General features: G+C 34.6%; 1 protein-coding gene across 1 annotated transcript in view; it reads right to left on the bottom strand.

The window, feature by feature from the left end:
* LOC125658918 (caldesmon-like) overlaps positions 1-13,362 on the bottom strand; it is a 41,976-nt gene extending 28,614 nt beyond the window's left edge. The window contains exons 1-4 of the mRNA XM_048890372.2: positions 13,198-13,362; positions 5,286-5,435; positions 3,812-3,941; positions 3,449-3,510 (exon numbers count right to left, since the gene is read on the bottom strand). Of these exons, the coding sequence (XP_048746329.2) occupies positions 3,449-3,510; positions 3,812-3,941; positions 5,286-5,435; positions 13,198-13,341 (486 nt within the window). The 5' untranslated portion in view covers positions 13,342-13,362. The remainder of the gene's footprint in view (positions 1-3,448; positions 3,511-3,811; positions 3,942-5,285; positions 5,436-13,197) is intronic.
* Between the last annotated feature and the right edge of the window lie 1,272 nt (positions 13,363-14,634).

The raw sequence follows: 14,634 nt of genomic DNA on the forward strand, positions 1-14,634 counted from the left end.
ATTGAGCGGACAACATGTGGTCTACCGACCGACATACCAGCCGACCAACAGGTGCAAAGCAATATGCCCCTCCTCTTTAAAGGGGGGCATAAATACTAAGTTTATTTACTACTTGCCCCCCCCCCCCCCCCCCCCCCAAGTTTCTAGTGATTCTATTCACCTTACTCCAATCTGATTTCATAATGAAATAATAATACTGAAACAAGAGGCCCATGGGCCACATCGCTCACCTGAGTCACCTTGGCCCATATCTGAAGACTTTCCATATATATTTGCATGTAAAACCTTGGTCCCTATTATGGCCCAAACTACCCTTTGCAAACTTGAATCTACACTATGTCAGAAAGCTTTCATGTAAATGTCAACTTCTTTGGCCCAATGGTTCTTTTAAAGCTTTTTTCTATATTTGTATGTAAAACTTTGACCCCCCCCCCCCACTTGTGGCCCCATCCTACCCCCCGGGGACCATGATTTGAACAAACTTGAATCTGCACTATGTCAGAAAGTTTTCTTGTAAATATCAGCTTTTCTGACTCAATGGTTATTGAGAAAAAGATTTTAACTATATATTTGTATGTAAAACTTTGATCCCCCTTGTGGCCCCTCCTACCCCCGGAGCCCATGATTTGAAGAAACTTGAATCTGCACTATGTCAGAAAGTTTTCATGTAAAAATCAACTTTTCTGGCTCAGTGGTTCTTGAGAAAAAGATTTTTCCTATATATTTGTATGTAAAACTTTGATCCCCTATTGTGCCCCCATCCAACCCCCGGAGCCCATGATTTGAACAAACTTGAATCTGCATTATGTCAGGAAGCTTTCATGTAAATCTCAGCTTTTCTGGTTTAGTGGTTCTTGAGAAGAAGATTTTTAAAGTTTTTCCCTATATATTTGTGTGTAAAACTTTGATCCCCCCCTTGGGGCCCCATCTTATCCCCGGGGGCCATGATTTGAACAAACTTGAATCTGCACTATGTCAGGAAGCTTTCATGTAAATCTCAGCTTTTCTGGCTTAGTGGTTCTTGAGAAGAAGATTTTTAAAGTTTTTCCCTATATATTTGTGTGTAAAACTTTGATCCCCCCTTGGGGTCCCATCTTATCCCCGGGGGCCATGATTTGAACAAACTTGAATCTGCACTATGTCAGAAAGTTTTCATGTAAAAATCAGCTTTTCTGGTTTAGTGGTTCTTGAGAAGAAGATTTTTAAAGATTTTTCCTATATATTTTTGTGTAAAACTTTGATCCCCCCCCTTGGGGCCCCATCTTATCCCCGGGGGCCATGATTTGAACAAACTTGAATCTGCACTATGTCAGAAAGTTTTCATGTAAAAATCAGCTTTTCTGGCTTAGTGGTTCTTGAGAAGAAGATTTTTAAAGATTTTTCCTATATATTTGTATGTAAAACTTTGATCCCCTATTGTGGCCCCATCCAACCCCAGGGCCCCATGATTTGAACAAACTTGAATCTGCATTATGTCAGGAAGCTTTCATGTAAATCTCAGCTTTTCTGGCTTAGTGGTTCTTGAGAAGAAGATTTTTAAAGTTTTTCCCTATATATTTGTATGTAAAACTTTGATCCCCCCTTGTGGCCCCATCCTACCACCGGGGGCCATGATTTGAACAGACTTGAATCTGCAATATGTCAGGAAGCTTTCAGGTAAATTTCAGCTCTTCTGGCACAGTGGTTCTTGAGAAGAAGATTTTTAAATGACCCCACCCTATTTTTGCATTTTTGTGATTATCTCCCCTTTGAAAGGGACATGGCCCTTCATTTGAACAAACTTGAAAGCCCTTCACCCAAGGATGCTTTTGGCCAAGTTAGGTTGAAATTGGCCCAGTGGTTCTGGAGAAGAAGTCGAAAATGTGAAAAGTTTACAGACAGACGGACAGACAGACAGATGGACAGACAGACAGACGGACGCCGGACAAAATGTGATCAGAATAGCTCACTTGAACCTTCGGTTCAGATGAGCTAAAAAGCTGATTTAAAGGTTACTCCCAACAGGCCAGGGCTCTGGGGTAAATGGTGCAAAATCCTGCATTCTGAGTATTTTCTGACACTTCTTTTTCACTTTCAAATTTTCTACTTCTTAAACAAAACTTTTATGTTACATATACTGTTTAAAAATTCTGAAGCGATACTTGTATCTGACGAAAATATTGTAAATATATATCAGTGATCAGTGGTCTTATTTATCTAGAATTAAATGATATACTGGTGTTGATAAATTTGAATGATGCAAAGTACATGTAAGTATCCACCTTTCGTATCATTTTGACTCAAAGACTCGTTAAAATTAAATAACTCTTAAACTTTTTGGTCCGCAAAAGGGGGGGTTGGGTTTCCGGACCCCCTCTGGATCTGCCCTTGCATCTACATATGGCAATGAAGCATTGTACAAAGTTTCAAGTCTATCTGATAAGTCATATAGGAGGAGAAGCGTTCACAAGATTTTGTGAAAGACAGACGGACAGACAGGCAGAAAGTACAAAAACAATATATCTCCCCCTGGAAGAGGGAGAAATAATTATGTACTTGCATTGAACTGATGAGAGAACTTAACACTGTTCTTCACCTTGTACCTGCAGATTTCCAGACATACACTGTAGATACATGGTGATTGCAGTATACATTACTACAAATCTGCTGTCTAGCCCCAAATATTTAATAAATTTTAAATAAGTAAAACTGGTTAACTAGATCTTCCTAACAGGACTAATACCCCCCTCCCCTGAGGCTCATCAATATAGGGTCATAGTTGAAATATTGTATATCTGAAGACCAAAAAGACATGATTTACATTATTCATCTGAATTTCTTACAAGTTACAGAATGCACTAAATTCCTTTGAACTAGATATTTATAAATAATCATGATGCAATTTAAAAAAAATTCATGCACTAGATTCTTAGAAAGCACTAGATTTTTAGAAAATGTCGAGACAAAATCATATCCAGACAGATGGATGGAGAGACAAACAGACAATGACTTCTTGTTACCTTATCCTACACTAATACAGTAGTCTCTGTGAAAGAACATGTAATTACAAAATCTAAAACTAAATGACTAAGTCCATTAAGTTGAAAAAAATATCCATAACTTCCTTGAATGCTAAAAAATCCCAATCAAAATAGCAGGTGCACAACTTTATCATTCATGTAAAACATAACAAAGTTTTCATCAAATCTGTACATCAGATAAAACTCTAGACATATGATGTCTACAAACTGATGGATGGACAATGTGATTCCAGTATAAACCCCTCTAACTTCATTTTCAAGGGGGTATTATCATTTGAAGTTTCACATATAGTAAAGGAGAGAAAAAACATGCTTTTCTTTCTGGCATGTTACAAGAGACAGATATATTTTTTATTTGGCCTTAAAACCTTATTGTAATGGTGTTTTATAGTTAATTTAATTTCTATGAATCATAAAAACTGAAATACCTCTGCTGTGTGATCTATAAAAGCATGTTCTGGAGAAGTTTCTCTATTTCTAATATTTCCCTCTGGAATGAAATGTACAGTGCATTTCAAAAACATCAAATTAATGATCATTAATAAATACATGTAAATGTATCACATGTAAATATACATAAGACACTGTTACTAAAGTTTTTATGATTTATGGCCTTGTGTTACAGTGTATGAAAACACGATTATTGAACTTATCTCAAACTTAGTCATTTAACAGCTAGTGATCAAACAACCTAATTTCACACTTCAAACCATTGAATGCATTAATATATATTCTGCCTCATTCTATACATTAATTAGATTCTTAATGATTTGAACTTTACAAATAATTACCATATGCACTAGGTGTGCATGTATGTTTGATTGCATGAGATCCATGTTTCCTCATCAAACAACTATCTTTCCTTGGTACGATGTTTTCACTGAAGGCACTTTGCTGCATAACACACTGCTCTTGTTCAAGCTGTGATTTATAAAAAAGGTCATTAGCATATTACAATCATTTCCTTGATAACAATTATGCAACAAGAACCACCACACTAAGTCATAGTCACTTTTTTAAAAGACAGATGTTTTACCATATATTAGATGCTTTACCATATATAAAGCCATTCATAATATACATTTTTTTTAAAATTTCTACGGCATGATCTTCTGTACATCTAAGTATCTATGTGATTACAATTTTCATTTTGTCAATGAATTTTGCTTATTCATGTAGCTGCTCGTTTGTTAATTAACATGCACGTGTAGGATCACACAATAAATTACTTGGTTTGATAGGTAACGCTAACTGGAATAACCACTAGCTTTGCATCCTTAAATGGACACATTGTTTATTCTTATCCTTCAGAATAATACAGTCAATTTCATTGGTAGGTGGCTGGTCATGTGAAGGGAGACAATTCGTGATGTCTCCCTCACATGCAGGGTGACAACTGTGTTGTCTCCCTTTAGAAGATAAATTCTAATGCCACAAGTGAGAGTTAAAGCTCTATCAAAAATAATTGAAAATATGCGAGATCGTTAATCATTAACTTCAGCATCAACATTTAAATATATAACAGTCACAAACAAATGAGAAGAAAAATGTTCCCATTTCACTTGATGTTTAGTACGTTTTTGTTTTTAAATACGTTACGAAATGTTTACATTTAATTATTTTGATGTTATGTTTTTACGTCATTCTACTGTGACATCACAATTGAAAGCTTTCTATCATTCAACTTTCTCAAACCTCAATGTTTTGCTTTCGTTAGCATATACATCTAATAGATATATGACATTGAGTGTAAAGCAAAATAGTGTATGTAGTTGAGGGTAGCATTGATTTCATCTCTCGACACTATTGAAAATTTATCAGAATTTTCTGCAGAGAATGTTGTTACAAATTTGTTGACGTTTTTAAATAAACAAAAAATAAATGGTACAAGTCAATAAATGTTTTTTTAACATTCAGATTCTTCAGGATAATAAAACTATTATGGACTGTTTAACAGGTAGACATCACAAATTATCAGGTCTGAGTAGGGTTATCAACCTTGGCCGCATGGGCACTCTCGGGTGATAACCTTACAAAGACCTGATAATTTGTGATGTCTCCCTGCTAAACAGTCCATAATATTGTATAACGTTGATATGCAATATTGGACCAGGTAGTGATTACAATAACAGTAATTTGGAGGTACAGCTATTCTATATAGATGACATTGTAACCAGATCCCTGGGGTATGGCACAATTTTTACTTTGTTGAAACAGGATCGAGCTTCAAAGTTCATTAAGTTGCTGTTGAAATAAGACACTCACAGCACTGAAGGACTTCTCTAGTTCTTTCTGTTTGCGTGCTTTTTCCAATAACCGAACTCGGTTTTTCACCTCCTCTCTGAACCTTTTCAGTTTTGCTTCTTTTTCTGCTTGTGTTTGTCTAATTCTGGCCTCCTCTTGTTCTGCAGCAACCTGTTGATGAACAACATGTTTTTTGAAAAAAATATTTTTATATTGAAATTATAACTCATTTAAAGGGACTGATTCACAATTTTACCCAAAATTTTGTTTTTCACTTTTAATGATCAAAATCTACTGTCTAATATGTTTGAAAGATTTCACATGATTATTACATGTAAGGTCATTTTAGAGAGTTTATTATTGTTTTGTAAACAAAGATTGCGATATGTTATTGTTTACAGGATTTTCAAAAGAAATGGATATCGATCTAAGTATTATTATATCTTTCATTTTTACTAAGTTCAATCTGCACTATGTCAGGCAGCTTTTGTGCAAATATAAACATCTTTAGCCCAATGGTTCTTAAGAAGAATATTTTTTCTTCTATTTATTAGTTATGTAAAACTTTAATCCCCTATTGTGGCCCCATCCAACCCCCAGTGGCCATGATTTTAACAGACTTAAATCTGCTCTATGTCAGGAAGCTATCATGTAAATTTTAGCTCTTCTGGCCCAGTGGTTCTTGAGAAGAAGATTTTTAAAGATTTTCCCTATATATTTCTATGTAAAACTTTAAACCCCTATTGTGGCCCCATCCAACCCCGGGGGGCCATGATTTTAACAAACTTGAATCTGAACTATGTCAGAAAGCTTTCATGTAAATTTCAGGTCTTCTGGCCCAGTGGTTCTTGAGAAGAAGATTTTTAAATGACACTATCCTATTTTTCCATTTTCGTCATTATCTCCCCTTTAAAGGGGGCATGGCCCTTCATTTGATCAAACTTGAAAGCCCTTCACCCAAGGATGCTTTTGGCCAAGTTTGGTTTTAATTGGCCCTGTGGTTCTGGAGAAGAAGTCGAAAATGTAAAAAATTTACAGACAGACAGACGACATACAACAGGCGATCAGAAAAGCTAACTTAAGCTTTCAGCTCAGGTGAGCTAACAAGGTACTATTATATACATAAAAAGGCCCAAAAATTCCTGTTTTAAATGTGTCTTAAATCAAGCTTGATCTGTGTAATAAGACTTTTCCTCGCCTTTTTTCAAAAAGAGCTTGATAACTCTTAAATTTCATCCACATTATTGCTTAGGAAAAGGTGTGCCCATTCGTCGACCAAAATGAAATTAATGTATATTGTGTATTAATAGAAGATGAAAAATGTATCTGAATATGCTCGATGCATTGACTGTATTGTTTTCTGAAAGGAAAACCCCGTGAATTTATGATTTTTTTCACTGAATTTGGCATTTTTGACAATTTTATGCCAACTTCACGCCCCTGTCATACAACACAAAGCAATTTTGGGTCAAATGAAACGTAGTTTGGATTTGCTTATATTTGAATGCCAGATTTTGGAACTCCTACTGAAATTATCCATTTTCTGGACCAGATGACTGCATGCATGTACAAACTGTATCTACTTTTTTCAGAATATTAAATCACCACCTTGCCATTAGATAAGAGAGATTTTTTAAAGATCATAGGAGACGGTTTTTAACAATATCTTTTCTCTCCATAATTATCAACTTTGTTTCATAAACTCCTCCTAAAAATGTTTTTTAAGATTAATAACGATATTAACTCCAAGAAATCGAAGTGTAAAGGTACTCGGAATAGAAAATTGTTACCCGATTATCGTTCCTGACTCCCCGAATTTGTGACATCATAAGAGACCACAATCAGATTTCCAAATCAAAACAAAAGCACACCGGGTCCCATAGACGATTTATTCGCAACTGGAGGAGTTTTTGAATGAGGAACCATAGTTTGTTAAACAAGGATATCACTTTGAACTCATAATTGATGCAAATGCCAGCCACAATGATGATTTTTCATCGAAGGACGAACAAGAACATTGATCAAGATCCTATCAATTCCGAATCAGTTGAAATAATACTGACTCAGTGGTTAATGATATTAAATGTATGATAATTTTCAGAGTATATTCTCTGATGAAAATAAGAGAAATATAGATAGTTATTAATATTTACCTGCAATATTTTTAACCCCATGTAGATACACAGTACAGCGTAACATGTTGTTTTATTTTTAAAAGGGGGGGGGGGTCAAGTTGAAGGCTGACTGACAAAAAAGGTGGGCACCCCCTCATCCCCCTTTGGTTCTACGTGCCTAAATCCCACCCTGACTCACATATATTTTACAGTCAGATCAGAATTTCCTTTGCACACATCGTGAGCACCGTATTTTGGATTTAATTTCATTAGAATTTTTACATGTACATACCCTGAACATTCTTTTGCAATAACATGTGTGATATTAGGACCTATATGAAGAATAATTTACTATCACTTTACTCTACATAACATGGTTTTTTCTCTTTTAATTCTGTCTTTATTAAGGAAACCAACGTGCTAATTTGTGCTTCATTAGAACCCCCCCCCCCCCCCCCCCAACTCTTGCAAGACCGTAAAACTTGGTTTATTTCACCTAATATATAAAATTGTAATTTCATTATTGCTAGATCGCTTCACCATTTTCTTTGGTCATTCTTTTTTCAAACAGAAAGAAAGGAGGGGTGGATGTCTGATAATGCAACTTTCAACATAATCATAAAGTTAGATCTTTTCATCTTAAATTTACTTACTTACATATTCAGAGAAAAAATTCTGATCAGAAGAACTTCATTTGACTATTTCATTGTTTTTCATTTATAAACAAATATCCTGTATACTAAATTATGAATATTTGTACTAACATCATTATACAGTCAACATTTTGCATGATTTTCTTGTCTTCGCCGTGCTTACAGTTGGTCCGAAGTCGAAAATAGTTGGAACTGCATCTGGTCGAAAATTTAATTTCTTATACCCATTATTTTTTGCCAAAGCAAAGTGTATACGATAACAAAACTGATCCTCATCAACCCCCATAATTGCATAAAATGATTGTCACACAACTTCGAGTCCTGTGTTCTCAATGAAAGGTGTAGATAACGAACAGTGATCAATCTCATAACTCCTACAAGTAATACAAAATAGATAGTTGGGCAAACACGGACCCCTGGACACATCAGAGGTGGGATCAGGTGCCTAGGAGGAGTAAGCATCTCCTGTCGACCGGTCACACCCGCCGTGAGCCCTATATCCTGATCAGGTAAACGGAGTTATCTGCAGTCAAAATCAGTGTGCCAAGAACGGCTTCACAATCGGTATGAAACACGTCAGACAGCATTTGACCCAATGATAGGTTGTACTGACGAACTAGATTGTTGTAACGACCATAGAATTTGCGAAATGCTGACTTCAATCGAGACTGTATCATCAATGTAGATTTCACATCCAAGTCTTTCTGAATGTTGGATCCTTTGGACAAAAGTAACTGTACACTTTGCGTTAATCATTGACGTCATCAAGCAAGGGAGATAAGTCATCATACTCTTTTGATACGTCATACCACAGCAACATTTGATGATCTGTAGCATGTTACCTTACGATTTTTTCTGAATGACTTATTTACATTATGTTAAGTAATTAAAGAAGAACACATTTTCGAGCAAAACAAAATTATTTTGAAAATCGTCTCGGATCACTCTCCTATGACCTTTAAGTTTTAATCATCCCAATGTGTAATTTTCTTTACACTACATATATTCTTAGACTGGATCCGTGCATGTATATATGCAATAGTGTTAGATTTATCAATTCTTAAAATTGAAAAGTATTTGAAGTACCATTATATTGAAATGCATTGTATGTCCACAAGCAGTGCTGTTCACCCAGTTTTACAAACCTTAAAGGTTTGTGACAAGACTTGAAGTTTTTTATCACACAATTAGTGACTTTGAAAAGTAAGGAAAGACTGCCTCAGTCTAAAGCATGCAATTCAGAACAAAATCCTCAAAGGTGAAGCAAGTCACATTGATGATGGCAGAAGGCAACAGAAATAAACTAAATATTGTACATAAGTCTTTCAACCACATTCATTTAGGCCCCTATATTTATAAATGATGATGTGCATGACTGGTATTTTAATGATCAACTTAATACAGGACTTTAAAGCTGTACGACCCGAAGGGCCGATGTTCAGGTATTATTTTTGTACACAATTACTTTAAAGCAGATTAATGACTTTATATAGTTATTAACTTTCCCTTAATTACATGCTTAAAAACATCTGCATGTAAAAGAAAACAGTGAGAATAATATTTAGAAAGTAAATATAGTGTGGTACATATATAAATCATCCTATAAATTATAGTGTTAGACTTCTATTAATAGACCCATGTGCGTCAGGGGAATCCCAACATGATGTATTAACTCATATGCAACTGTCTAGTTTTGAGGCTGAAAGAGCGTAAAACAACAAATTACTAAGAGGTATTTGATATTTTTATTTCTATTAAACTTATGGCACGGTACTGTTGTAACAAAATACACAGTTTTACACAGATAAGACCATCGATGATCTGAAAGTTTGAACTGGTCACGTGACTGTCACTTGAAATGGCAGAGTGATGCGGTTATTTGTAAGTTATCAAAACGAAAACACTCACGATGTGCATTGGATTTCAGCTTCCTTCCCTCTTACGCAGCAACATTGATATGAAATTTCTTGACATGTTGTCAATTTTATAGAGACAATTCCTGTCATGTTGAGTGTGTGTCGCACTTCTTCAGCATTGCACGGAATTTGCCATTATTTTCAATCAAAACTCATGTTTATGGTAATGATTACTTTCTTGCTAAAGAGAGATTATCACGTTTTATCGAGAAGATCTCGCAATAGGGAAGTGTTCCCAACCTGTTCAATGTAAACAATATTTATTTATAAAATACACCGCAAGAAATGGAATTTGGTAGCAGAGACAGCCTATTTTAGCCTTCTTCCCAGGGTTGTATGGTAAATAATTAACAATACTTATCATTTCCATTAGTGGAACTCTTCAAATTAAAGGCGCGTAAAGTCGTGCTACCGGAACAACATACGTAAACATTACTTAGGCATACGTAATATAAATTATGGTATCGAATACATATTATAACCGACTGCAAACCACGACACTGATTAAAATTCTAAAGGCAAATTTAGGAATTGATTATTCCTACAAGAAAACAAACGAACTTATTAAACTATGTGAAGGATCTGCCAAATCTAACCGATATAAAGCATCAATCGCAAGAAGAACTGTGAAGGGGAAAACCAAAATGCACATCCGACACAATAACTTTTCTTGTAATTAATGGGATTCATATGTTATTAGAATTATTCTGTCAGACTATGAAGACATTCCATTTTATCATACAATTTGGAAAGGTTCATATGGGCATGGACTTTGTAATCGTTCATGTACCCCCCCCCCTCTCTCTCTCTCTCTCTCTCTCTCTCTCTCTCTCTCTCTCATTTTTCAATATTTTAGAATAAGTTATATATTTGCCAAACTGCATTTTTTAAGACGTTTATAACACTAATTAACACAACAAATGCGTTTCCAAACTACATCTAAGCTATTTTGAAAATTACAAAATATTGATTGACTGCCTTAGGACTGAGAACATCGTTGTTTGGAATTTTTAAATTAGGTGTAGTGGAGTTTAAAAAAAACATGTAACATCCTTGATAAACTAGTGTTAGAATATTTAAAAATGCAGTTTGACCAATGGCTATTCTATTTAAAGATACACAATGTACTTAAACTTTAAAAAAAAAAAAGGGGGGGGGGGGTTGCTATGAACGTTTCGTTTATGTCCCAGTAATCTCGCACTTACTCGCGAGACTTATGCATTTTCTTACCAATGAGACACAAGAGTCATCAAAGCGCGATAACTCTAATGAGCTGGTAATGAGAAGTATTAAAGCTGTATGGTCCGAATTACAATATTTTTTCCATCTCATAAAAACGCTATTAAATCATTGCACGTATGTAGTTATGAGGCTGTATGACATATTATCATACATTATTTCACCTGTTTTAACCAAAATTATTTGATTTTAAATCGCTGTAAATAGGTTTCAGCAACTTTTCCTCTGTTCGCATAAAACACAAAGAGATGTACTCCACAGGTGTTTTTCTCGGTTGTACGGGATATATTTACTCTCGCTAAAGAGGGATAATCTCGTTTTTGCAAGAATATCTCGCTGTAGGGGAAGTGTTCCCAACATGTAAAACCTTAGTCTGAAATATCTAACGTTTTCCTGGCTTTTTTTTTTTATGATTTTGATCTTTCATAAAAAAGCCAGGAAAACGTCAGATATTTTGGACTAGGCCACTGATAAAATGTGTTGTGTTTCCGCTAACCCGACCGACCCTAAATTATAGCCCCGACCCTAGAATTTTTTTTCGATATTTAAAAAAAAAAAAATCGTCATTTTCCCAGAAAAAATATATTTCCGGTTCTTGGTTTTCCTTTTTAGTTAGACATTGAGATGAAGTCATTCAAACACTTGAATGATGTACAAAATTGCATGGTATTATGTTAAGCGTCTAAACAACATTGATAATGTTTGTAACTAACAGCATGGGATGATGGTTGACATAGTGGCTAGTACCTCCATGCGTGCCTCACGCAACGGTGATTTAACAATTGAAGTTAACAGACTGTCGAGAGACTTTACCAAGTGTCATGTTTCCATGGAAGACTTTATTTTGTTAAAATTGCCAACTCCTATGGTGTTTTTAGACGATGTCTATTTATAGCCATGCACTGTCTTATGCTATCGCTTCAGCGGGCATTACTGTATATACACGGGGACCCTAGTTTGATGTGGAGGTCATGATGCAGACTGACAGACATTAATGTCCAGTCTGTCAAATTTGTATTCACATCCATAGTTTCTGCTGCAGTTCTAACTGAAAACAGTATGAAAAAGGCCGCAAATAAAGCAGTGAACTGAACAGCTGGTGAACGCATCCGAGTTGATGGCTGGTTAAGGCCGAGAGGGAAAAAAAAGATGTGCAGACTTTTTTTAAAATAAAAATTTATGTCTGGTAAAGTTTTAGCTGGAAGAGAGTTGGATCCCATTAGGATAAGTGGGTTCCTACCCTTGTTCCATTTAGAATGTGAAAATACATTCATAAATGTATTAATAAACTTAAAATATGTTAATGATGTTGATATTTTGGTGATGATTTAATATATTTTTCAAAACCATCACATTATTTTCCTGTCAAACATATCCAATAGTAGTATTCCTATGACAACCAATCTAAATGTAGAAACAATATATCTGGTACTTGTATAGCATAGTGGCATAAAGGAGTTAACTTTTGTGTTTTATGCTAGATATGTTTTATTGAAAAATATTGTTTCTTATAATTAAAACATCTGGAAATAATCCTCAGCCAATAACAGGTGAAATGTTATGATTGAAAGTTTACTTGCAATACAAAGCAAAATTTTAATTTGAAAGTATAAAATTCAATCGAACATTTAACTTGTTAAGAGTTTACAATGTTTTTGCATACTTTGAAAAAATAAAATAAAATTTATTTCCTACCTACCTACCCTATTTTTTTCTAGAACGTTAGCGGAAACTCAACAATTTTTGTCGTTGGCCCTATTTGAACCTGACCAAAACCCTGAACATTTGTAGCTGTGCTCGCTTACACAGTAGCACTTTCAGCATGATATATTCGAAAATATGCAGTTATTGCTTTTGTTGTATGATATATTCTTTTTAGCAATTCGTATAAAATTGGTTTACATTGAAATGGTAAAATGTGTTCAGTTCGAGCAAGACTGAACTTGTTCAATACACGATACTGTCAATAGCAGAATTAATATCGGCCAACAGTATAAAAACTTAGCCATACCACGCCTTCAGAAGGAACGGAATATGCTGGTTGAACCCATGCTCCAACTGCTCTAATCTCTACATTCCTGTTTCCCATCACATCAGTGCTTATTACAGGTTTTGTTATTTTTCTTAACCCTACAACGTTTGTTTTGGCCGCCATCTTTAACGGCAAGTGGTAAATGTAGTACGGCCGAAACCCGAAAGTCCCGGACTTTTGCATGATTTCTCTCTTATTAGTAAATAGAATGGCATCAAACTTTTTTAAAAACTGTTTGTGACCTATTAAAGAATAATTGTATAACCTTTTCTGGGAATTCTATTACGAAGGTACTGAACCAGACTTTTCATCTACCAAAAAGCGGTAAATCTAGTACGTTTTATAAATGCCGAAACATGGCAATTGCTGTCAGGTCGATCCGTCCCACGGTTCATCTATCCCTAGTCAATCTGTCGCTAGATGGTCCGTCCCCTTGTCGACCCAGCCCATTTTGCTTAGTCAATCCGTCCGCCCCCTAAATCTTTTTTATTAAAGATATGATAAATGATTTTACTTAAGAAAAAAGGGAAGTTTTTTTCCCCACATATTTCAATAATATTATAATAATGTCCTTTATTTAAACACGATAGCACAATTAGTTTAAAATTAGTTTACAATGTGGTCCTGAAAATATATATACAGACAGCAGTATTTTACAGATACAATATAAAATAGTATATGAAGGTATGGTATATACATACATGTATGCTATTTACATATTTAAAACTGAAAATAAAACAAAATAAATAAATAAACAAATAAAAATAAAACTGAAAATAATCAAAAACAAATCTATATGGTTTTAATTTCCCAAATGAAAAAAATTTCTAAGATAAGCGGATTTAAAAGTTTCCAATGTTGGGTAATATTTTAAAAATTCTGGCATATTATTCCATAACTGCGATCTTCTAAAATATTGTGTCTTTGCTCTCTGGATATATAATGAATTACTTTGACTTAATCTGGTAGATCTACTGCTAATTTCATGAACATACTGAAAAACATCTAAATAATCGGGGGTTAGACTATGTAAAACTTTGAAGACAAGAATGATAGTTCTATATACAAAATAGTCTGACAGAGGCATCCATCTAAGTTGCTGCATCATTTCTATTGTAGGTGTATAAAAATTTCTATTTAAAATCACTCTAGCAGCTCGCTTTTGAAGTTTGCATAATTTGTAAAGACCGTCCTTGTTTTTCGTATTGCCCCAAACAGTACAACAGTAGTTAAAATGAGGAAAAACAATTGTATTAAAAATTTTCAGTAATAATTCAGTTGACAAGAATGAACGTAATCTAGATAACACACCTATTTTGCTTGCAAGTTTTTTGGTTAACACAATTTAAATGGCAGAGATATTATGGAACAAATTTTAGGTCTCTGAAGTTAGATATCATAATTAAATGCATGATT

Source organism: Ostrea edulis, chromosome 9 (assembly GCF_947568905.1).
Source record: "Ostrea edulis chromosome 9, xbOstEdul1.1, whole genome shotgun sequence".
Classification (NCBI taxonomy): domain Eukaryota; kingdom Metazoa; phylum Mollusca; class Bivalvia; order Ostreida; family Ostreidae; genus Ostrea; species Ostrea edulis.